Source organism: Galleria mellonella, unplaced genomic scaffold (assembly GCF_026898425.1).
Source record: "Galleria mellonella isolate WM207_F2 unplaced genomic scaffold, CSIRO_AGI_GalMel_v1 utg103, whole genome shotgun sequence".
NCBI classification, from domain to species: domain Eukaryota; kingdom Metazoa; phylum Arthropoda; class Insecta; order Lepidoptera; family Pyralidae; genus Galleria; species Galleria mellonella.
Genome location: NW_026441966.1, coordinates 3,090,119 through 3,117,200, shown reverse-complemented (window position 1 = coordinate 3,117,200; position 27,082 = coordinate 3,090,119). Strand labels below are relative to the sequence as shown.

The 27,082-nt window shown below is 33.0% G+C and overlaps 3 protein-coding genes across 8 annotated transcripts in view; all 3 read right to left on the bottom strand.

Annotated features, from left to right (window-relative positions):
- LOC113517440 (uncharacterized) overlaps window positions 1–27,082 on the bottom strand; it is a 512,876-nt gene that overhangs the window by 250,493 nt on the left and 235,301 nt on the right. The gene's annotated exons all lie outside the window — the stretch shown is intronic.
- LOC116413415 (sodium-independent sulfate anion transporter-like) lies at window positions 8,504–10,556 on the bottom strand. Its single transcript, XM_052891675.1, has one exon. It carries the CDS (start codon window positions 10,501–10,503, stop codon window positions 8,740–8,742), a length of 1,764 nt encoding a protein of 587 aa, XP_052747635.1. The 5' UTR covers window positions 10,504–10,556; the 3' UTR covers window positions 8,504–8,739.
- Window positions 12,807–14,949, bottom strand: LOC116413416 (sodium-independent sulfate anion transporter-like). The gene has a single exon (XM_052891727.1). The coding sequence runs from the start codon at window positions 14,627–14,629 to the stop codon at window positions 12,869–12,871; it is 1,761 nt and encodes a 586-aa protein (XP_052747687.1). The 5' UTR covers window positions 14,630–14,949; the 3' UTR covers window positions 12,807–12,868.

Below are 27,082 nucleotides of genomic sequence, written 5' to 3'. Positions count from 1 at the left end.
CGCTATGTTTAATAATAAAATTCTTTTCATGTTTCATATATATTTTAAACGTTCCATTAAGTATTATTAAGGGTGGATTTTACTTGTATTTTCCACCGCAAATTTTTATAAATAAAAAAAAGGATGCTCACAGTGCAATAGTATTTTTGGCTATTAATGTTTGTTCAATAAAATGTTGAATGATTGTTTAGTGTAACAATTTAAAAAAAAATATAATATTATTTTAAAATAATTATAATATTGAAATATATTTTAAAATAATCTTATTTGTTCTTTCAACTACACAAAAAACTAAATTCGGGAACCATTTTGTTTGTTATTCTTTTATTGTTCTTTTAATTTAAACGTGTTTTATAATGTAGGGATATTATGTACTTATTTTAATGTAACAACATCTTCAGATAACTGTTAGTTATAAACTACTTAATTTTTTACTTTAAGTAATGAAAGAAGATTCCGTCAGATAGCCTTGTCATCGATTTTCTCATTAGAATTTAAATTACTCTCAATACTGCAGACAAAAAACCTAAACGCCAATAGTATGAAAAATATTTGTTGTTGGTTAACCATCAGGTAAATTTATATCATAGTTAAGTAAACATAAAAAGCGTATAAAGATTACCATCGTCACCTACACGGCACCGCTCATTTATATTCAAAACGATTTTTAACAAAACCGTCGTACCTCGAAGACGCTCCCCGTAAAAGCTATAAAAACATCATAAAATTTCCATCACTATCCATGCACACAGCACGAGCAGTCGCCTCCTTGTCAAAGGTTAAAAATGTCGACATAAATTGTTGTAGGAGAAGGGAGAAAAAATGGAAAATAGTAAGTAAACAAAGGCGTTATTAATGTACCAGTTTGATGGGAAACATTTTTCAGAATAACACTCCGTTTGCGGTAGATGAAACGTAAGAGATAATCCATTTATATCATGGATTATAGAATTCAACGCAATACGTAATCGAAATCCATATCCTTTTAAGGAAATAATCTACTAATCATGTACTACTCTATTATTTCTTTACGTACTTTTCTTTCAGTATCAATACAATAAAGTGTTATTCTTGTCTTATATAATAAGGTTGTCTGGAAGAGATCGCTTAGCGATAAGGCCGCCTTTTATATCAATTTCCATTAATTTTTTTATTCATTTATTATTTTTATAAATGGTACAATTAAGTGTAAATAAATAAATAAAATTTTAAATACATAGAGAAGATATTTAAGATAAAATAATATGGGGGTATAAAAATATATTAACTGACTCGTTTTTTTTACCAGTGTTCTATATACTTACGCACAAAATGTATTATTTAATAAATAGAATGAGTGTTGACGCATTAAATAGGTGTAGAATTTATAAAACAAAATACATATAGAAATTATAAAGGAATCACTCATAACTACATAATTATTACGCAAAATTGTATAAAAAGTTAATCCGTTTTTCTCAAAGCATTTTTATGGAGATACTTTTTTTTTTATACAACTTAGAATGGCAAACAAGCTGACGGCCCACCTGATGGAAAGTGGTAACCGTCGCCTATAGACATGAGCAGTACCATGGACATAACAGAGTATACTGTTTCGTCCCTGATACCCCCCATGCGTTGCCATTCCTGAGGACTCAGGTGTTATTCCTCTGTACCCTGTAAATTCACGCCATATCCCATCCTTCAAACCGAAATAAAGCCATGCAAACACAAGTGCTTCACGGTAGAAACACGAATAGGACAGAGATACCCAAGCAATCGACTTTTGTACAAAGTCTCCCTATGGTAACACTATCTATATAATTTAAGATTGAAGTATATTATAAAATAAATAGAACCAAGAGTATCGTCATTATAAAAGTAAATGTTTAAATCGAAGAAAAAATCCCCTCTTTATATATTCATAGTAATAACAAGGAAATTTGGTGGTGGCAATGAAAAAGCAATTCCGCTCCTTCCCGATCGAATAAAACAGAAAGTAAACTCTTGTAGGCTTTCATGGCGGAAGTCCCACTTTATGTTCCTCATAGGTCATTAAACACCGTTTAAGATACACCACTTATTGCTCTGTGAATATTTAAAAACAATACATTATTTTCGATCGATATTTGATGAAATAGGGACTTCAAATTCAAATCATTTATTCAAATAGATTTTTTTATACAACTTAGAATGGCAAACAAGCTGACAGCCCACCTGATGGAAAATGGTAACCGTCACCTATAGACATGAGCAGTACCATGGACATAACAGAGTATACTGTTTCGCCCATGATACTCCCCATGCGTTGCAATTCCTGAGGACTCAGGTGTTACTTCTCTGTACCCTGTAAATTCACGCCATATCCCACTCTTCAAACTAAAACACAGTCATGCAAATACAACTGCTTTACGGTTGAAACACGAATGGGACAGAGGTACCCAAGTAAACTACTTTTGTTCAAAGTCTCCCTCTGGTAGATTTGTTTACAAGCACTTTTAAATCGACATATTTTTATGAATGAAGATTCGGAAAGTTGTTATCTGTTGAGAAGAGCCCGCAAGGAACTAAACAGTTAGTCGTTTAAATCTCTGTTAACATTATGTGTGTTTATTTAAATATACTATGTTTAAAATTATATGATCGTTAAAAAGGCTGTGCCTGATCGACTAACACCATGCACATTTGTCATTGAAGTAATCGTTTAGTGTGTACTACTAATTTTAAATTTATTAAAAGGTCGACCAAAATGGTCTTCGGTCTCTTATTACATTTAATGGCCTATTATTTTTTTCTAAACGATACATCGAAATAGCAACTTTGTATTTGTATCTAGTAATAAGATCATTGAGATCACTATTTTTTTTACGTCTTTGTTGATACTTCTATTATAATATATATATATATATATATATATATATATATATATATATATATATATATATATATATATATATATATATATATATATATATATAATAAATATATATATATATATATAGTCTTAATTGGAATTATAAAATGCAGCCTTTCTTATATATAAAATAAAAATTATCTTCCAGCCGTGGTCACGAGTAGACTACAGTCAGTCTAATTTAGTTTAAGTAAGTAAGTGGTCAAAACGTTAAAATAATTCAGGTAAATTATCACAGTTTACTGCAAGGAGTCAGAGTGCAAGTGGATCAGGACAGGGCCATTTCTTATGGCAGTGAATGGGGAAGGCCTATGTTCAGCAGTGGACGGATGATCTCATTAAATCTCTATCTTATAAAACAAGGGTGGGATATGGCAGTGAATTTACAAGGTACAGAGGAATAACACCCGAGTCCTCAGGAATGGCAATGCATGGGGAATATTATGGGTGAAACAGTATACTCTGTTATGTCCATGGTACTGCTCATATCTGTAGGCAATGGTTACCGCTTTCCATCAGGTGGGCCGTCAGCTTGTTTGCTATTCTAAGTTGCATGATAAATTTTGTAAAGTAATACGAAATAGCGATTCCCGTACAAAGTTATGTATTTCTAATTTTACAATTTTTCAATTGCAACGTAGCACTTTTTCAAAACTGTTTTTTTATACTACCTCTGCATTACCATCGAATAAGACAAAAAAAAATTTTAATCGGACAAATTTTGCGTTTCAGCGAGATTAATGAACAGTAATTGATTTTTATATATCTAGAAGATAGATTACGTAGTCTGTGACTTTAATATATGTCATTTTTAATGACAAAGAATATAAGTATTTCTCAAAGAAATATGATCATGTGCAACAGAAAAGAAAGAAATAATTACGTGTCATTATGAAAGAACATGTTCCACTTTTTTCTTGTTAATCTTACTCTCGTGTGAAATATTAACAGGGCCGAACTTTTATCCCTTTGTAATGGAGGTCACAAAGGCCGGGGCAACTTTGTAGACAAAGCGTAGCGTATCAAAGTTGGCTCGTCTATCACTCGGCGAATCAACTTGCGCTGTTCCAAAAGCATTTAGTTTTACTTATACATCTAAAAAGTTTACGACGTTACGAATACTAATTAGTTTGTTAACAAATTACTGAAGCGTTACAGTATTGATGTAAAATATTATGACTATCTTCGTCACAGCAATACATTCACGTCCTGGTACTGGAGATTGGCTTCGATACAATTTATTTATGCAACTTAGAATGGCAAACAAGCTGACGGTACTATCTAATGGAAAGTGGTACCCATCGTCTATAGACATTAGCAGTACCATGGACATAACAGAGTATACTATCGCCCATGATGTGTTGCTATGTGTTGCCATTCCTGAGGACTCAGGTGTTATTCTTCTGTACCCTGTAAATTCACTGCCATATTCCACACTTTAAACTGAAACATAGCCATGCAAACACAACTGTTTCACGGTAGAAACACGAATGGGATACAGGTATCTAAGCAAACGACAAAAAGAGGATATTGGCTTACATATTATCTCGTTTACCCAGTGTTTATGGTTATATTTTAATTACGTACTTTTTATGCGACTGTAGAATTATTTACATTTTTGTGGGTATTAAAACACTCATAGTAATAATCATCATTCCAGGGAGATGAAGTCACGAGTATCAGATTATAACTGCAATGCATCAAATTTTAAACCACTCAAAATACAAATAGCGTCAAAATGAAAACTATTTGCAAACTAATAGGTAGGTACATATTTCAACCGGCCCACATCCAGTCAGGAACAGTATGAAATGAGTGACGTGAAAGGTTGCTATTGGCAACTTACGGCTCATTTGCTAGGTATTTCATTACCTCTGTCTGGAACAGAGTTCACTTGACAAGGGCCAACAGACCCTTAATACGACCACCTTACACATAACAAAATTATACAAACACCAACTCTATTACTGAAGGTATAAGAATGAAAACAGATGTCTCTGTGAATTGGATGTGTGAGTTTGAAAGTTACAAATGTATGTAAATTTTGCACATGGAAATTTGAATCTTAAAGATGTTAAGATAAGGATACAAGATAAGGGCACGTTGGGTTGGTTTGAAATATCGTGAGGTAGTGTTAATATTAATACATGCCTACTTGGGTTTGTTTTAGATGTGACCCCAATTAAAGCGGCGTTTAACGTGAAGCTTGGATTAATGGATAGAGAAACGTGCCTATTGAGATGTGAAATTTTAATGACTCGTGAAAATTATAGTTTGATAAAGCTATTTCCTTTAGATATTAATCATAATTTGCTGAGACACGAGGGCTGGTCCATTCTTCATTGAGATGCATACAGTTCGTTGTAGTACAGTAAGCAATTCTGGCTTCATGCCATGTGCATCTTCTTTTTAAGATAATGTTTTTATAACATTTGCAGTTGACTATAGGTTATTTATCTTCTAAATATTTCTATTATAAGTTGTCTTATTATTATTAGAAACAGACTAGTTTTCTTTTTGTAATACAGAAAGACATGAGAAGGCTTTTTTATTATCCAAAGAATTTTATCTGTATCTGTTCTAAATGTTTTCAAATTTATTTTTGTCTATTAGTGCAATAACTATATAAAGATTCAGGTTAGCACGTTGTCCTTTAATGTAATTGAATTAGGAATAAATTAAAATAATATCGATAGACGTGAAATGATTTAATATGGTAAAAAATATAAGTGATTATTAAAAAATTATGATGATGATGAAGAGCCTAAATAAAATTCACTAAAATAGTCGAATATTACAAAGGCTTCAATATATTACAATGGCGTATTTCCTCACAACAAATCAGTACGTAGCGCTGGAGGTGATCATCTGGAAACTATTCTCTATTCAGAAGCTTGAAATTTCACACAAAAAAGGTTCAGGGTAGTATCTTCGCTCCCACTAGAGCGACTGATGTAACTTGATCTCTGAAAAGCCGGTTCTGATGTGCAGATTTTTAGAAATTTGTGCATAGGAGGGAGTTCATGTTTGGTTGGATTGGAGGGACAACAACTGTGTTCATTGAACCATTATTTCCATGTGATTTGATATGTCATTGCCATAGCTTCGTACAAGATAAAGTTAAAAATGGATTAAGGCAGAAATCAAGCTGTTGCGACACGCAAATCTGAAAACGATATTTCGTGACCAATCCAATTGCATGACGCTATAAAACAAAATGGCTTATTTACTTTTGGGTAATCGTAACTCTACGAATATTAAAGTGTTTATCGGTAAGTCTTCTAAATTCAACGCTTAAAATGAGTAGGACTTATTTGAACATTATTTACATAAAGTAAAATTGTAAAAGGTCGATCTTGTTGCATTATTAGATCTTATATTTCTTTCAAAAGATACCTTGTGGTATACTAATTATTTATATAAAAATTACATCGATTAAAAAACATTGTGTTCATAATTGTAAACCCAAATCAGGTAAAACGGTTTGTCGACTGTAGGGATTGTGGCAAAATACACGCACACATTTTACCGAGCAAACTATGAATTGTTAAAATATGATTCCTGCAAACTTCGTCTTCTTAGATATTTTTTTATATGTAACATATATATAACAATGTTTTTATATGTAAAATTTTCTTAGTTGTCTTGGTCATTTTGTATCTTTTTTTGTAGTTATTTATTTACTTCCCACAATTGTTTTCAGCTTTATTTTTTGTTTTGATTTAATTGTGTCTGATTTTAATATGAGTAAAAACATCAAACTGCGTACTTAAATGATATGAATATCATGATACAGCGCAGTTTTTTTTTTATATTTTTTGTATAGAAACAAAACAAAAATGAAATAAGAACTCAGTTTCTAAGCGAGGCGAAATTTGCTTTGATTGGACATCGAGTAGTATTAAATAATCGAAGCCAGAAAGAGAACTATTTGAAATAGTTTTACAATTTTTCACCCATTTTTATATCAGAAAGGTGGCAAATAAGCATATAACCTGTCTAATGGTAAACGGTCATGTATCACATAGGTATTGCTAACCCTGAAGAAACTTTAAAATACCCTATTTGAAGAACCCCATTTAATCACTGAATTGATTTAGATAAAATTTTATAAACATATTTTTAGTTTCACTCTTGTATATGTATACTCGTATTACAAATTATGCCATGAATTTCAAATACAATTATAAACAGAAATTACACATTCGTTTCAATAAAATCATATATAAAAGAGACTCAATGCAGTATATCATAAGGATATATTTCATGTGACATAAATATTAAAAGCAGTTAGGTAGTAATATTTGCGAAGATGAATTTTGGACTGGAGACGTAGAGAGTACTTTCTCGGTTACAGTACCGGAACTAATGCAGACATTTTATCATGAAGCATGTCTTATTATGCGGAAACAATTTTCCTGTTTGCAATCTCGTATCAGGTACAGCTTGGGGAAATTTACTATGAAGAACGTGTAGGAGATAGTTTAGAGCATGTAACTGCAATATTTATGAAATGAATATGACGCATAAGCAACAGCTCAGAGTATTCTGTAATGTAACATTGCAAAAACCAAGTTAAAAATATAAATATTAATAAATAATTTAAGAAAATAAGTTATTTTTATTTAAAAACTAAACTTCTCAACCGAAATTAGCTAAATTTCTATGGGATCAATCTGAAAGTATATCCTTACAATTAAAATAATGACGATGTTGATGACGACGATGTGGTGACAACGAAGTAACAAACATAAAAATACAACCGTATTGAGAACTTCATTCCATTTTAAAGTCGATTGAAAACTGTACACATTACGCGCACAATGTTTACCCTAAACGTCGCCTCTCCTCCCATAACACTTATTAGGATAAAATCATAAATCTGCCAGTTTCAGAAGTGCTGATTCACGTTAATAAATTTCAGGAATCTGTTTGACACCCCTCTTTGACGCGATCAACTGAGCAATAGAATAGAAATATTTGAGGGGCTCCCAATCCACTAGCTTTATGCGACGCCTTTGTCCCTTGGATCGATTATAGAATGCTTGCATCAGCTTATATCATATTTGTCGTATTCGAAAACGTATTATGGAATACAAAATTGAAATATTACATGAAATAAGAAGTAAATGTTTAGAAAAGCGACTACTTAAATTGTAAAAAAATACTAATATTGCCTAGTAATATTCCTAATTTATCTATTTACTATTCTTATTTTAAAAACTAATATAAACCAGAGGAAGACTGTGTACAAAAGTTGTTTGCTTGGGCACCTCTGTCCCATTCGTGTTTCTATCGTGAAGCAGTTGTGTTTGCATGGCTGTGTTTCGGTTTGAAGGGTGGGATATGGCAGTGAAGGAGGTACAGAGGAGCAACGCCTTAGTCCTTAGAAATGGCAACGCATGGTATCATGGGCGAAACAGTATACCCTGTTATGTCCATGGTACTGCTCATGTCTATAGACGACGGTTACCACTTTCCATCAGGTGGGCCGTCATCTTGTTTGCCATTCTATGTTGCATAAAAAACCATGTGTTTCATAGACATATTAGATTTAACTTTATTAATTGGGAAGCAAGAATGTGTGTAAACGACAGAGTACATGTAAAATGAGACATATAGCCTTTCCATATTTTAATATCAGTAGGATTTCTGATCCATTTCAATGAAAAAGTGTATTATGTTAGAAATCTTTTTAATTCTTACATACAGCATCACATAATGTAATAACAATTTGTTATTAGAGATTTCTAATTGTACTCGAGCAATTTATTATTATTTATAAATTCTTGTAACATACTTATAAATCAGTATAAATATAATTATTATGGAATAAATGTTAACCTTTAAACTCTTTTATGAAATGCAACAGCTAAATCTAGCGCATTTGGAGCACTAACAAATTTATCAGCTATATTTCCATTAATAACAGTACACAGTTTCTGCACATTGCAATTAAAATTCAAGAGCCAAACACATCGTCCTCTTTTTTGATAATCCTCGATCACGGATAATATATTTGTGGCTACAGTAGAGTCCATACTTCTGAGATTAGTTCCATCAATAACTGTTACACAATTAATATCAAATTTTAAAGAAACCTTGAAGAGTAATCTTCTTAGATGCTCAGCAGCACAATACGATATAACTTCTGGTAAAGAAATAAGAGTTATATCTCCTGTATCATGTTTTAATGTATGCACTCCTATTACTGGCCTAGATCGGTTAAATAATAACATTAATGCTTCAGTTACAACACCTGTAACAATTCCGTATTCTAAACCTGCACATAAGCACACAATTATTGTGATTAATAAAAGAAAAAACTCTCTTTTGCTGGCTTTCCAAAGTTTAGGAAATATCTCATAATCGATCATCGAAAACATCGCCACTATTATCAAACCTGCTAGTGATGCTTTAGGTATATAGTAAAATGTGGAAGTCAAAAAAGTAAGTGCCACAATTATAAGCAGGCATTTTGTGACACCACCAGCCTGCGTTTGAACTCCAGATGCATAATTTAGAGCTGTACGAGTAAATGATCCTGTTATTGGCATACTTCGAGCAAATGATCCAATAATATTACAAAGTCCAAGGGCAATCATTTCTTGAGTGGCATCTACTTTACCCCCTTCAGCAAAGGCTTTTGATATAGCCACAGATTCTAAAATTATAACTAAAGGCAGAACAATTGATTGCGGACCTAGTACTTGCAGCATATCAGAAAATAAATAAGTTTCATTGCCAACTATTGTATTAAATGGCGGAAGTCCAATATTAGGCAAACCATTACCAATCTCACCAACTAAAGCTAAAGGCTCACTGTCTGTCGTTATCTTTATAACATATGCCACGCACATCCCAATAATAACAACCACAGCATTTCGACCAAGCGATGTAAACCATCTTATTTGTTTCAATAAGCCATCAGTACGTTTGCAGCCTACACCAAGTTTTTGTAATAGTATGAGCATGATGATTGTAACTGTAGCAAGTATGGGATCCCAAAGTCTTGCAGTCTTAATATTTATAGCAAAATTGTAGACAGATTCTGCAAAATAATTTCCTGATGAACCAGCTAGAGCAAAGAATGACTTCAGTTGCGATGAGGCAATTTGAAGAGCACCAGCAATAGTAAATCCTTTTATCACGGGCATTGATATAAATTCTACTAAAAAACCGAGATTGAAAATACCCATCAATAAGATAAGCACACCAGATAAGAATGCCGCCAGAATCGCAAAATCTGATGAGTAACCTGCCACATACTTTGCAACTAGAGCTGAAACTATCGCTGTAGGTCCAACTGTCACATCCTTGCAACTACCAAAAATTATGTAAACAAATCCAGATGTTAGTGATGCATAAAGTCCATATTCTGGTGAGAGTCCAGCTACAACTGCATATGCTATACCTTGAGGAATTGCTGTGAGTCCAACTGTTATTCCTGCTATTATATCTTGAATAAAAAAAGGTATGCTGTATTTCGGAAGCCATTTAATAATTGGCAGTCGTTTCTTTAATAATTTCGTGCTACAGGTATTTTTGGTATAGTTTTTAAATCTTTTTCTCAACGACGTACTATTTTGATATTCGTTTAAAAGTGTCATTATTCCAACACACGCTCACTCAATTCATCTCAAAGAATAAGACTAACTAGTAAGTTACTCAACAATATCAGTTCTTATCATATTTGATAATCTAGACCGAATACAAGTTATGCTTAAGGTTTCTGTTGTAATATTATTTTTATCATTTATAAAGTATTTTTCTAATGAGTTTCGTCAAGTTTTAATTGAAGTTATCAGTTACTGAACAAAAAATGTAACTTAAAAAAATTAAACGTTGCACTATTTAGAATTCGTATATGAAAATTATCAGACTTGTTGAGGTAGACAACATTTATTATTATAACAGAAAAATATTTAAGAATTTGCCTTAGCTCTAAATTAAAAATGAATGGACATACAGTCAATCTGTTTATTGTACATAGTTTTGAGTGTCTATAATCATGTACTTCAATTGTTTTCTATCTTTTCAAATTATCAATAGATCTGTTGACTTGACCGATAACAGTTAATATTATATCAATTATATCAACATTTATGAAGAATTATTTACATCCTTATTTTATACCAATGCTATTGGCATGAAGACAAACAGATAAAACTGGACACATAAGAAGAGGAGTCATTGCGAGGGCTTCATTATTTATTTTTTTATTTATAATAATTAGTATTATATTTACTATCACTGTAACATCTGTTAACTTTTACCTTTACCAACTTTTAACTTTTACCTTTACTTTTACCAGAGGGAGACTTTGTACAAAAGTCGATTGCTTGGGTACCTCTGTCCCATTCATGTTTCAACCGTGAAGCAGTTGTGTTTGCATGGCTGTGTTTCGGTTTGAAGGGTGGGATATGGCGTGAATTTACTGGGTACAGAGGAATAACACCTGAGTCCTCAGGAATGGCAACGCATGGGGGGTATCATGGGCAAAACAGTATACTCTGTTATGTCCATGGTACTGTTCATGTCTATAGGCGACGGTTACCACTTTCCATCAGGTGGGCCGTCAGCTTGTTTGCCATTCTAAGTTGTATAAAAAAAAAAACTTTCTAACGTAATTTTAAGTGTCTACAATATAATTATAGTTACAATTACCATCATCATCATTATCAGCCATTATGTGTCCACTGCTGAATATAAACTTCCTCCATAGGCTGTCATAAGCAAACATCCTGAGCCACCTGCATTCACTGAGTTCCTGCAATGCATTTGAAGTCATCACTTCATCTAATGGGGTCATCCACCGCGTTTGTCCGTAAGGGATAATCTTTCTTCTTTATCGGTTGTCGGTTCTTCGAGCTACGTGACTAGCCCATTGTCTCTTCAACTTGCTTATTCTTCCGACTATATTGGTCACTTTGGTTCTTTTGCGGATATCCTCATTTCAGATTCTATCACGCAAAGAAATTTCTAGCATGGCTCTCCCTACAGCTCACCGAGTAATTTAAAGCTTTTGCATTCAACCGTGCAGGACCATGTTTTGGTTTCATAGGTCATCACTGGTAACACACTTCGGTTAAAGACTCCGTCTATATGCAAATACCATAGTTATAATTAATTCATGATATTTTTTTATTAAAGAGAGGAATTTATTCAATATTTAATTTTTTTCTATATAAAATTTTATTCATGAGGTGAAGAGACTCGCTGAGAATCGTAGTGAGTGGCAAGAGCTTTATCAACAAGAGTGCAGCTCTTAAATAGGATAGACAGACAGAATTTTTTATTATAGTATCAGTGTGTATGTCTAACAAATCAATACAGTAAAGAAAATTATGGATGAATTTGTTATGTATTTATGTAGTCGACTTTTTATTGTCTAATTTTATTTATACATAAAATATTATTAAATGTATACTGATATATATAATGATTGCATAAACTTATTTAATTTTTATATTGAATACCATGCTATATTAATTTTTTTTTATTTGTATTTTTTCAAATTTTTTAGATTCCCTCAAATTAGCGAAATAAATAAACATATTTACAAAAACTTTATTAACAAATTCGTTTTCAATGATTATTTATAATGGAAATCTTACTAACTAATAGAGAACTAACATAAGGTACTAAACATGAAAAAAAAGAAAATTAATAATAAAAGTATTATATTTATAATATTTTAACACATTTGTTTGGTTTCATAAAGTTTGTACAAAATTAACGTGGAACTATAAACTATTATATTTGGTTATCAGATCACTGTTTTAAAATAGTAACTACAAAATTATAGGAAACATTTGTAATATTAAAATTACATATCACTGGTTTTTCATATATACAAAAAGTATTATCTCCTATTCTTGTAGGAATTTCTACAAAACAAATAAGTAAAGAACACATTTATATTTTCTGTTTTATCTCATGACAATCTTAATCTTAAGTGTTAAACGTCAATTTTTACACTTTATGAAATGGTATAACTAAGTCTAGTACATTTGGCACATTGACAAATTTGTCAGATATATTACTATTAAGAACAAGACACAATTTTTCTACATTACAATTAAAATTTAAAAGCCAAATACGACGTCCTTTCTTCTCATAATCTTCAATTACAGATAATATATTTGCAGCTACAGTAGAATCCATACTTCTGAGATTAGCTCCATCAATGACAGTTGTACAATCGGTGTTTGATTTTAGAGGAACTTTTAAGAGTAACCTTCTTAGATGTTCAGCAGCACAGTATGATACTACTTCTGGTAAAGGTATAACAATTATCTCTCCTGTGGCATGCCTTAATGTATTTACTTCAATTGATGGTCTTGATTGACTAAACAATAACATCAATGCTTCAACTGTGACACCTGTAACGATTCCGTACTCTAAACCTACACATAAGCATACAATTACAGTTATTAAAGCAAGAATGAATTCTCTTTTGCTAGCTTTCCAGAGTTTAATAAATATTTCATAATCGACCATAGTCCACAAAGCTACAATTATTAAACCAGATAGAGTTGCTTTTGGTATATAATAAAATGTAGAAGTCAATAATGTAAGTGCTACGATTATAAGTATACAATTAGTGACACCTCCAGCTTGTGTTTGAACTCCAGATGCATAATTTAAGGCCGCTCGAGAGAACGCTCCTGTTATTGGCATGCTTTTTGCAAATGATCCAATAATATTACAAAGTCCAAGAGAAATCATTTCTTGAGTAGCATCTACTCGTCCATCTTCAGAAAAAGCTTTTGCTATAGCCACTGATTCGAGAACTATAACCAAAGGCAGACTAATCGATTTTGGACCTAAAGTTTGTAGCATATCTAAAAATGAATATGTTTCGTTACCAACTACTGTGTTGAATGGTGGATATCCAATCGTAGGTAATCCACCATCAATATCGCCAACTAAAGCCAAAGGCTCATTGTCTGTTGTCCTTTTTATAATGTAGGCCACAACCATTCCAACAATTACAACTACTGCATTTCGAGCAAGTGAAACAAACCATCTTATTTGTTTCAATAAGTCATCAGTACGTTTACAATCTGCACCAACTTTCTTCAATATTATGAGAATGATAACAGTAATAATACCCAGCACTGGATCCCAAAGAGTAGCGGTCCTGATGTTGACCACAAAATTGTACACAGATTCTGCAAAATAATTTCCAGATGCACCAGTGAGTCCAAATAAAGACTTGAGTTGTGATGAGATAACTTGAAGAGCTGCAGCTGTAGTAAATCCTTTAATCACTGGCTTTGATATAAATTCCACTAAGAAGCCAAGATTGAAAATACCCATCAATAATATTAATATACCAGACAAGAACGCTGCTAAAATTGCAAAGTCTGGTGAGTAACCTGCCACGTATTTACCCGTCATGGCTGAAACAATTGCTGTCGGTCCCACTGTAACATATTTACAACTTCCAAATATGATGTAAACAAAGCCAGCTGTTAATGATGCATAGAGCCCATATTCCGGTGATAAACCAGCGATGACTGCGTATGCTATGCCTTGAGATATGGCTGTGAGTCCAACTGTTGTTCCTGCTAATATATCTTGAATGAGGAAAGACCAACTATATTTGGGTAGCCATTCAGTGATTGGTACACGTTTTTTCAATGTTTTCGTACTGCATGCCTTTCTTGCATAATTTCTTAATTTTTTTCTGCTTATAGAAGAATTTGAATATTCTAGTGAAACTGTCATTGTTCGAGCAATCACTGTACTAAGAACAATTTAAAATCAAAATAAAATATGGTTCTTATCAGTATATTATCATTTTGGATAATCTTTCAAAGATCATACAAACATTGACATATTATATATTTTCTAACTAGATAGTATCCAATAGTAGTGTAGATAAAGATAAAACTGCCACTCCTAGAACTAGATTTACGTCGAATATATTCAAATTGACGTCAATCGATTGAAATTCAAAAATCAAAATAACAAAGTGCGTAAATGTATGATGAACTGTAACTAAAATAACATTTATCGAGAAGAGATTTATTGATTTTCGATTCAATCTTTTTAAGATATAGAACATATAATACTGTAAATTCATAAAATAGTAAAATATTACTGTATCGAAGTAGTAAATTATTAATCTTATTAATTAGTTCAAAAAATTCAAGTACAGAACAAGAAGGTTTATTTTCTGAATAACTAGCTTTTTGATCGCTACTTCGTACACGTGAATTTGGAAAAAGGGAATTTTAAACATGGAAAACAATGAAATAAACTACTTCTAACTGGGACATTACGATAAAATATATAGCAGTTTTTATGTTAGACTTTTAGGAATACATTGTAAAAACCGCATAGTAATTGTCGCAGTAGTTTTTGCGTGATCCAGGAATAAACAAACCAGTAGATAAATATAAAAAAAAGTATTATTGTTTTGACTTCTATTGCAAGAGCAATTAGTAAGAACTAAAATCACTTTTAATTTTTCTTCAATATCTCCCATGTACAGACTTTGTCTAGTTACAGTTTTATAATATTAATAAGATTAATTAAATGTACTACCAAAAACATTTAATGCGATTAATACTTTTGCAACTGAAAACCCACAAAGAACTCCTAAGAAAGAATTTCAAATCTTTAAAATATCGAAAATCAAGGTTATTTCAAATTATAACACATTTCTATCGTGTGAAACTATGTACAAAAATCGTCTGCTTGAGTATATTCCACTCATGATGCAGCCATCAAGCGATTATCGCAGCAAAGGCAATTCAGTTTGAAATACGAAATACCCCAGTAAAATTATCGAGTACAAGATATCTTAATTTAAAATAAAAAAGAAAATTGTGGATTGTTGAATTGTTTCTGTTGATTAAATCTATGTAAAGGCAAAAAGTACCATTAAATTTAATGACAAAGGATTCAATGCAGTTATACACAATCCTATTGACTTTTTTATGCGTTAACAATATTTTATGACTTTTCTTAGATTCTTGTTAGGTCGTGATCTTATCAACATTTCAGCCTGCCTTTTGACGATAGACCAGTGCCCGGGTTCTCAGATAACGAGTGATGGAGGTGCCCATGACCACGCATACCGAGCTAAAATTACAGGAAACCAACTTAAATTTGAGATACTTGCAAGCGAAAATGATTGTTGTGTCTTTGAAATAAGGATTATAGGTAAAAAAAAATTTGTATGAATGTTTGTGTGAAAAAAGAACAACACTATTTTAGGTTAGGTTTTTGGAGCAAAAGAATTCAAAGGGAATTTGATTAATATATATACAAACATAAATCTGATTTCCAGTTCTAAATTATTAAAATAGGAAATTAGCTATATTTTTGCATCTGACAATATTGTAAAATATGTGTCACAAAACGTGCCTGGACTAAATAGCGGTTGGAAATTGATGACTAATATGAAAGATTGTAGAATTTCTAGTAATAAAAATAGGAGTCAATCTTCGAATGTCAGCAGTCGCATACTAATGGTAGCAGAATTAAACAAAATAATTCTAACCAACTAACCAATAATACTGATATCCGCAAAATAATATCTAGTTCCGTAAAATATTATCGAATGTGATTATAGTGCCTATATAATTTTTTTCACAAATGGAGTAGCTTATCTTATAAGCGAAAAAAAAAATACAATATGTCAATTCCTAAGTTAATCCAAAATTAACTCTGATGTTAGTTATCCCATTAATCATTCCCATGTCACGTACTTTTAAAACTAAACAACTATTTTAATAGCTATTTTAAATACAAGAGAGGGGTCTTTAATAGTCAATAAAGTGATAATTACTGGGGGAAAGTGATGATCAATCATCATTATCATGGTGAATCAACTGAAATATCCGAGGGATGGAGGGTAATGCACGCATTTTGATCAATGCAATATGAAGTAAATGGTATCGAATAATGAATTAGAATAATGCTCGACTCTTGTAAGTTAATACTGGCAATTGAAGTCATCTTGTCTGCAGACAAAGTAAGAATATAATATGTTATGATGTTATAAGTGGAAGAGCATAAAGTAAATGTATAGGTATTTTTTAATAAGATTTTGTTTTTGAAGTAACAATTTGTTGTTTAATAACTTGAAAGTATTTACGTATTGGTTCCAGACAAATTTTATTAAAATCAGTATAGTAGTTTAGTTTTTTAATCAAAACAACTTTTAATTATAATGTTGTATCAGCCGTTGACTCCACTGCTGAACATAGTCTCCTCTATAAAGGATTAATTATAATATAAGAGTACCAATAGTAGGACGTGGAAGAGTTATTATGATGTTAGACGTTAAGAACTTACAATACAAACGCAATGACACAGCGAACGATGAGACTCTTGCGAGTCCTCGGGGAAATCTAAGGTTGTTTTATGAAATTTACAAGAAATTTAATCAAGAAGAAAAAGTAGAAGTGGTAAAAAATTAATGTGACGTGTATCCAAAATAATTTTGTGGTAGCGAAAAATAATACTAGAGAAGCGACAAATAAGACATTGCAAATCAAGTGAAGTTTTAAAGATTCACGCTTAACTTTTACTATGAGTAATTTTATTAAGATGCAGAAAAAGTAAAAACTTGAGTAACTCAATAAATTACCTGTAGCTAGATGTGTTCGCATAATTTAGGAATTCTCTGCGTTAATCAAGTATACCAATCAAGTACACCAATCAAATATAGCAAACATACAAAAATCTAAATATCTAAATTTATACAAATTTGTACGATTAAATTATTTTAACATGATATTAGTGGGATACAATAAAAATATGCAAGAATCAACAAATACTTATGCAATTATACAATACTTCACTTTTAAAATTTCACTATAAAATTTGAGAACAAAATTAATAACATTAGTTACAGTTTGTTAAAAATTTCAATGCATTGATGTTGAATGTTATACTGTTATTGTTGATATTATTTAAATTAATGTGCAAATATTAATCTCTCATTTGACTAAAGACTGATATTGAATGACTCATGTATTTAACTTTCACTTTCCTACGTCACCGCCCCACTTCTTTTCGAGCGATACTTCTATGCGCTGGAGAGCAGACTTGCATTGACTTCCTAGTAGCACAGTAGAAAAGACTAAGATAAAATAATATTGGAGAGCTTGTGTTATTAATTTAAAGCCCAATTTCCCATAGTTATAATTATTCTTCAGTGGGTTCATCCTTCCGATAAATACGGGTACGCGTTCCCGGAGGCCACAGCTGTCGCTATCGTATCCCGCATCCTCCCACATAGTGGCATCAGTATCCCGTCACCTAAACTCCAAATCCATCCATCCATCCTTCCAAAAATTCTTTCATAAATTCCAGTAACCAACCCACTTGATCAGCATGGTGACTTATGGGCATAAATTTCCAATGAGGACCGTGTGGTACTCGGGGCGAAAAGCGAAGGATCCCACATATTGGAAAGCATTACGGAAGACCTATATTCAGCAGTGGATAGATAGAGGCTGATGATGATAACTGTAATAATATAATATAAAAAAATCAGAATAATGAAAATAATTCTAATATAATATAAAAAACAAAAACCAAAAAGCGACACATGAACTGATATTAGACTTTTAAACTAATAAACATAATCTATTTGAAATCAGTGATCATTGATGCGTTATATTATATATATATATATATATATATATATATATATATATATATATATATATATATATATATATATATATATATATATATATATATATATATATATATATATATATAATAAAGCATCTATACATATAAGATCAAGCAGTAAGCAATTGTGAAATTATACAAATCTATCGGCTAGAAATATATATAATAATATATATAATAAGAAATATATTAAGCACAAACAAAAATATTTCTGGATTTCATTATTTTTCCGTTACGCCTTGACCGGACACAATTTTTATTATTCTTCTCCATACTAAGGTTGCCTAGAATAGATCGCTATTTAGCGATAAGGTCGTCCATTGTTACTTCATTATCCTAAATTTATGTATATTATTAAGTTTGTTTGTGTCTATATTGTTTTTATTTTATAATCTGTATTATTCTTTGAAGAGAACAATAAAGAGTTTTCATTCATTCATTTGAATTATGTTTCATTTGCAATTTAAGCTCTTACATATTTTTACTAGATATTACTGCTCATGTTCTCTTTAGGCTTGGCACTCCTTTTTTGAAATCGGCTAAAGAGATAAAATACAACAGGTACCTATCATAATATATGTAATTCTATGAATCAACCATAAACTTACGGGCAATCGATCTTCCATAAAATGTGTTTGTTTATGGACGATTTTTATTTCTGCCAAACTTCACTTCTGTGTGGAATAAACGAAATAAATCGTTACCAATAAAATGGTTATTTGATTGCGCTTTCGTGCTACGGCTTCGATGCTTATCGGTCACTTTGTATGGGAAAATATGGCGTTTTCATTGCGTTGGTACTTTGTAGGCATGTGTGTTTGTTATTACTTTTTACCACTTCACCGTATTAATACTTGGTTGGCTTTTTAACAGTCGCGTAAGTGATAAAAGATATAATTATTTATTTATTAAACAAAAGCCTCCCCCACAAACTGCCACAAAGAACGGTCCTGAGCCACCTGCATCCACGGACTCCCTGCAACGCATTTCAGGTCGTCACTCCATCTAGTGGGGGGTTATCCTACACTTCGTTTACCCTTACATGGTCGCCACTCAAGAACCTTTCTTCCCCATCGGTTGTCGGTTCTTCGAGCTACGTTACCAGCCCATTGCCACTTCAGCTTGCTGATCCTTTAGGCTATATCGGTTATTTTGGTTCTTTTGCAGATATCTTCGAGCTATGTAACCAGCCAATTGCCATTTTGGCTTGCTTATACTTTATAATAGAACTATTTATATTCCATTTTTTTTTTCATTTTGGACCAGAATTTATACTTATATTAGTTAGTAACAAGACTTAAAAACAGTATTAGAAAGAGAGAATGTAAAAATACTTCAGTAATACGATCAGTTTTTTATGTAACTTAGAATGTCAATCAAGCCGATAGCCTACCTGATGGAAAGTGATAACCGTCGAATAGACATGAACAATACCTGGACATAACAGAGTATACTGTGTCGCCCATGATACCCATCCTGCGTTGCTATTCATGAGGACTAAGATGTAATGTCCCTGTAACCTGTAATCTCATTGCCATATTCACCCTTCAAACTGAAACACAGCCATGCAAACACAACTGCTTCAGAACAGAAACACGAATGGAACAGAGGTATCCAAGCAACCGACTTTCCTTAAAGTCTCCCTCTGTTAGTTGAACCGTTTTCAAAACGGGCTCGTAAATTACCAATCAATTTTCCTCTGTAGTCTCTTCAAAAGGAAGATAATAAATAAATCATTACTGAATACATCCGTTGGATCGAAAATGAATCTAATTCAACCCTTTGCACGCGGAGAGGGTAGTTAAGACCCGAAGAAACTATCTCGTTTGATATATAGCGGAATTAATACCCACTTAGAATTAAGTCTCGTGTTGAATCTATTGCTGCGGAATGCTGAAAGTTTTGGGAACAATAGAGTGACAAATATAGGAATGTAAAGCCGGGTATAAGCTTTGTTGTCGTGAATATATACAGGTATATGCTTACTATACATGCTTACCAAAATATTAGTCGTCTATTGTCCACTGTTGAACATAGGCCTTCCCTTATTGGGGGGGGGGGGGGGGGGTTAGTGCCACTTGTTGACATGCTTGGCACACGTGTTGGTAACGGTATACGCTGGTGGGCCACCAGTAAGGGATGATAGATGAGAATAATTAGGCAAGTCGGTTAAGCCATCGTGATGAACACACTTGCAACCCAGCACGATGGTTTCCAGGTTCCCCTGGGATCCATATGGAGATCGACCTGATAGAGTATGTTGCTAACAATAGGACTGGTAGTTTGCATTACTAACAACCCCCCCACCCGCCTGGCAACCACATTCTCCCAATAGGGTAGACAAATCTGTGATATTAATACTAAAACTTACATGTAAGGTTTAATTCACCAAAAATGCTTACCTGAAAAAAGAAAAATAAGGTTCATAAATATCAATCTATATATTATATACTAGCTTTTACTAGCGACTTCGTCTGTGTGACACAGATATGCAGAAATAACATAAGCACTTGGTCATAAACGTATTTAGAGTTGGGATGTGCTCACCTCAGAACTGTCTTATGTCCACCAAAATCAGGATACCAGCAAAACTTCGTAAAAACATGTCTGTTTTGTTTTATACAACTTAGAATGGCAAACAAGCTGACGGTCCACCTGATGGAGAGTGGTAACCGTCGCCTATGGACATGAGCAGTACCATGGACATAACAGAGTATACTGTTTCACCCATGATACCCCCCATGCGTTGCCATTCCTGAGGACTCAGGTGTTATTCCTCTATACCCAGTAAATGTACACAGCCATACAAACACAGCTGCTTCACGGTTGAAACACGAATGGGGCAGAGGTACCCAAGCAATCGACTTTTGTACAAAGTCTCCTTCTGGTTAAAAGCTCTGGTCTGAGAACTTGTTTAAGTGGCCAGGCCTTTGGAAACATTAACACGTGAACAAACTTGTAATTGCTATTGAAAATTAATCACTAAACACATATCTATATAGAGCTAATTCGTACCAACCGTTTGTCTAATAAAACATCCACAGCCGATATTTAAGCCTCATATCTCATCTCGTTTCATTAAGCCGTCTACACCAGACCGCTTAATTCTTGGCCAATAATACCCATGGAATTAATACCGTGTTTGTTTCCTAAACCGAGTGCGGCGGGCTGGAAATACCCCCGCGGTTACTGAAGGGTTACCCGCATGAACTACCCGTAGTATGTATTGTTTGTAATTATAAATAGCAATTAGTAAATAACTCAATTTCTAATAAAATACCTTCGTCAAATCTCGAAATACCGATTATCTATATATTATTAATACGTGCAACAAGGGGGAAGGGATTATTAGTAATGCGGACTGCCGATTCCATTGTTAGTATACACCCTGTCAGGTCGACCTCCCCGCGGTCCCCCTTGGAAACCATCATGACAAATTCCAGGTGTATTTATCAAAGGAGGAGATTGTCAATTCCGTTGTATTTTTTTTTTTTTATTTATTACCTCATAACTCAGTCATTTATAAACCGATTTATGATTTTCTTTTATCTGAATGGAGACATACTTTCAGTTTGGTCCCACAGAAATTTTATCAAAATCAATATAGTAGTTTAGTTTTTAAATTAAAATAATTTGTTTTGCCATGAAGTCAGTGCTTTTTTTTTTGTGGTACAAAATCTTTTATGTGTGTAGGTGTATATTATATTAAACAAGGGTCCTTCAAAGATGTTTTTTCCCACCAACGCTCAGGTTATGGAATAAGTTCCTTGCGAGGTTTTTCCAAGAGACTACAACATGGTGTTCTTCAAAAAAGTGGTATAGAGGTTTCTTTAGGGTTGGCAACTGAAATTGCAGTCGTTTATAGGCTACGGTAGCCGCTTACCATTAGGCGGGCCGTATGCTTATTTGCCACCTCGGTGGAATAAAAAAAGTGAGTATCTTTTTTCATTTTACGAGTATTACCTACTAAGGTATTTTGTTCAGGCATTTTGATCGACATAAAGCTGTAAGCTTGAATATTTCATCAAAGTGCACATTTTCACGTACTGACCGTCGATACGATGAGTTTCTTATGGGAGTGTTATCGTAAAATATAAAATATCCCATAAAACCCTCCAGGGGCATGTTGAACAGATTTTACGGTGTCACCTAAGTTACGCGGAAATCGATGCTCATACCTGGATTTACGGGGCTGTTAAAATTTAACATCTCTTCATTTGGGGTATGTTTTATGATACGCTGAATGTGCTGGTTTTAATTAAAATATTTAACTGCAATATTAACAGTTAGGTTTACTTGTGAACAATATAATTTTATGTCTCTTATATGTATTAAATAATTATTTGAATGCAGATTGAATTTATTAGTTTTACCTTATACAGGATGGAATTAACATCGTTTTAAGGAGTGTTTCACTAATGACATTATTAAACCGACTTGAAAAAGAAGAGAGAGAGAGATGGTTCTCCATTCTGTTGTATTTTTTTGTGTTTGTTTATTTATTTTTATTTATTTATTAATAATAATTATAACATTATAATAGCAAAAGCCAAATCAATGTTATAAACCTAGTGTGCTAACATACAAAGTTATAATAAATGTATTTAACCCGACTCTAGATATTTGTGAGCCGCTTCTAATATCTTTAGCAGGCTACTACTAAGAATATCAGTGACGTTTATAATATTATTTAATAACCGTACTGCGTGAGTTAAGGGAGCGTGCTGAAGTAGGTTAGTTCTTACTGGCGGGACACTAAACGTAACCGGATGACGGCGCTCTGTTATCTCATTGTATATATCCAACTTATGGTCCCGGCATAGAATGGGGCCCACTTGATGGAAGTGGTAACCGTCGCCTATAGACATGAGCAGTACCATGGACATAACAGAGTATACTGTTTCGCCCATGATACACCCCATGCATTGCTATTCCTGAGGACTCAGGTGTTATTCCTCTGTACCCAGTAAATTCACGCCATATCCCACCCTTCAAATCAAAACACAGCCATGCAAACACAACTGCTTCACGGTAGAAACACGAATGGGACAGAGGTACCCAAGCAATCGACTTTTGTACAAAGTCTCCCTCTGGAGAGGGATACAATAGGGAGTTTCTTTATACAATATGAAAATAAGAAAAAGATATTAATATAAATCAAGATTCATTGTGCGTCTGCCAAATAGATACCGCAATATGAAACAAGAAAATCAAATGTAACGCTACTCAAAATTCACTATATATAGTCGCGGTATGGTATCCGGTTGTCCGTGATTTGGACAAGCACCAACATCGAGGGTATTGCTCTCTTAGGAAGCTTGTTTATCGGTACAGTCACGGAAAATAATATGTAAACACTTGTTTATGCAGAAAAGGTCATTGCCTTGAGCCTTTTTTGATGGAGTGTAAATAAAATTGTAACCCCGCCTGTTCTATCAATGTATTTTAACGGAGGTACCAGTGAATAGTCATAGATTATGAAGTTATGTCAATTGGCCCATAGTGATGAATCTACTAAGCATTAAATACAATGGTTTTTAGAAGAAGCGCGTGGTGGCCGACCCGACGGCGTGCATTGCTAGTTATAAAGGCTGATTTCTCTATTACTAACGATCCTTTCCGCTACCACTGACACGAATCTGTCACATAACTAGAAGTATCAATGACAGACGGGGAGGAAAATGACCCCTTATTATTACATCTAGTTTAGAGCGATGCCCAAGTGATACCCAGCTTGAACGAGTATATTTAATTTTTTTTTTAATACCACTGAGGTGGCAAACAATCATACACCTGATGGTAAGTGGTTACCGTAGCATATGAACACCTGCAATACCAGAGGTATAACGCGTGCGTTGCCGACTCTGAAGAAACCTCTTTACCCCCTTTTGAAGAACCCCATGCTGTTTTAATGATTCTTTTTTAATCAAAAGTACTTAACCCCTTGTTGGATGTATACAAATCTTCAAAATTCAAGAATGAACACAGATTTTTGTTTACTTGTTAGTTAAAATATTAAATTATTTTTAATGTGCTACATTTTCCTTATCGATAATATCTTAATATGTAACTGAGTGTACATTTAAAGTCACTAATAACCCTTGTATACATTGTAGTAGCCTTGACTGCCAAAAATCAGCGTCTAGACTAGTGAACGACCTGCTCGTGTGTAAAATGCTTAAAATATGTGAATATTTAAAAGATAATGTGTTACATGTATTTTTTGTGAATTTTTCTGGTATGTTCAGCAGGTTCTAGACCTTAGATGGAAAAAATTGGAAGAAAATTAAACCATTGTTTCAGGAAGAAGGAAATAAAATGATAAAGAGGGATATTGTTAACTAGTAAAATGTGGGTAATTAATATCTTCTTATTGTAATGTAACCAGCTATATCCTACGGTTCTGTCTATGGTCGTATTTTCATGTTGAATAACTTATAACCTTGCTCAAGAAATAAGTAAGCAAATTGTATTTGCTTTATTTCCATATATTGCTTAAGTTTTAGTATCAGTACGGTGGTCCCAGAGCTTAGTACTTTTAAACAAACAAACTCTTCTGCTGTATTACTCTAATATTAGTATAGATTTAGGATTTTAATAGAAAAATTAATATTAATTAGAATATTAGATAATTACGCAGATGTTGCCAGTATCTTGAGTACGCTGTCTCGATGGTGCGTTGGGGGACTATTGGAGTCTTGTTACTAATATTACAAACGTCATGTGAACATACATTAGATATAGAACGCATTAAAAAAATATATATTATTATTTTTCGACTAACTCTCTAGTGCTAGAAAACATTGATAACAAATGATATGAATCTAAGCGGCCTTGCTCCATGCAACTATAGTTTCTAACATGGTCGGTGAAATGTGGGCACAATAAAATTTGTACAAATGGCGGGCTTAAATCGTATGGCATTCTTTACCAGCCATTAGGTAAAAACAGAAAGCGTTTAAGGGCAGTACTGGCTAACACATACAAAACAATTTACCTATTTATATAAATTTTTATTCTATTATTTATTTTTTATTGCACAATAAAACTTTGTACAAGTAGCGAGCTTAATGCCATAATGGCGTTCTCAACCAGTTAACTATTAGGTAAAAACAGAGTATATGAAGGGCAATTGTTGTGAAAAATATGCGACCTAATTATGGTAATATACTGAAATGATTATATATAATACATAAGAAATACACATATAATATATTTACATTACTTTTCATATATTTGTAACTATAGTTGGTTATGTCTATGTTGTTAAATTTACGTATTAAAGTATATTAGGTATATTGACTATAACATTCGCAATAACTGTAATAGAGGTTAAATAACTAAAGGTGGGTGTTGGAATCCAAATGCGCTGAATTTTTTTTTATACTACTTTAAATGGCAAACAAGCTGACGGCCCACCTGATGGAAAGTGGTAACCGTTGCCTATAGACATAAGCAGTACCATGGACATAACAGAGTATACTGTTTCGCCCATGATACCCCATGCGTTGCCATTCCTGAGGATTCAGGTGTTATTCCTCTGTACCCAGTAAATTCACGCCATATCCTACCTTTCAAACCGAAACATAGCCATGCAAACATAACTGCATCACGGTAGAAACACGAATGGGACAGAGGTACCCAAGCATTCGACTTTTCTACAAAATCTCCCTCCGGTAAAATTGTTTTAGTTAATTAATTTATTCCACAAAGATGAGAAATTCACAGTGTACAGTACGAAAGTCGATGGAGGAAGAGCGCGGAAACAGATCGCCGTGTTGCAATGCTACATTAATCAGTGTTTCCATATACAAAATTTACATTGTTAGTTTATGGTTTTAGAATAAAAAATATTTTATGTTAAGATATAATATCGGATCTTAACAGTGGGTAATATAGAGCATTATCTATATCGTCACAGTCGTAGAATACTGACGGATCTGACAAAGATTGCATATAAAGATCCGTCAGTATTCTACGACTATGACGATATATTGTACTAATATTAACATATAATGGCCCAATAACAGATATATTAACTATCGGTTATATAAAATATAATATCGAAAAGATAAAATCCGTTCATAATATATATAGATACTCTACTGGTATGGACGATATCGCAATGGATGGTCACCAATGTCTAGACGAACTCGATATATAGATATCGGATATTACACATCTCTAAACAACACTAATTACTACATTAAAAAATAGTGCCCTGAGCATATTTTCTCTTCGTTTCTTCAGATTGATACAGATTGTGTTCAAGTTCGATTTTCAAATCGCCCAATTGTGGGAAACGAGAAAAATCAGATATCTGTTATTCTACCATATAGGACAGTGCTGCTGAAACTTTCCGCTTGAAAACAATGCGTTATTTTTATCTGACACGGACAGAGAGGGTGTTGTGATTTACTGGTGGGTACACCGCCGCCATTTGCTATGATGTAGTGGCACCATCAATTTCACTGATACTCATAAATATAAGCAACAATTTTCGGATAGAAATCTTTCCTTCAG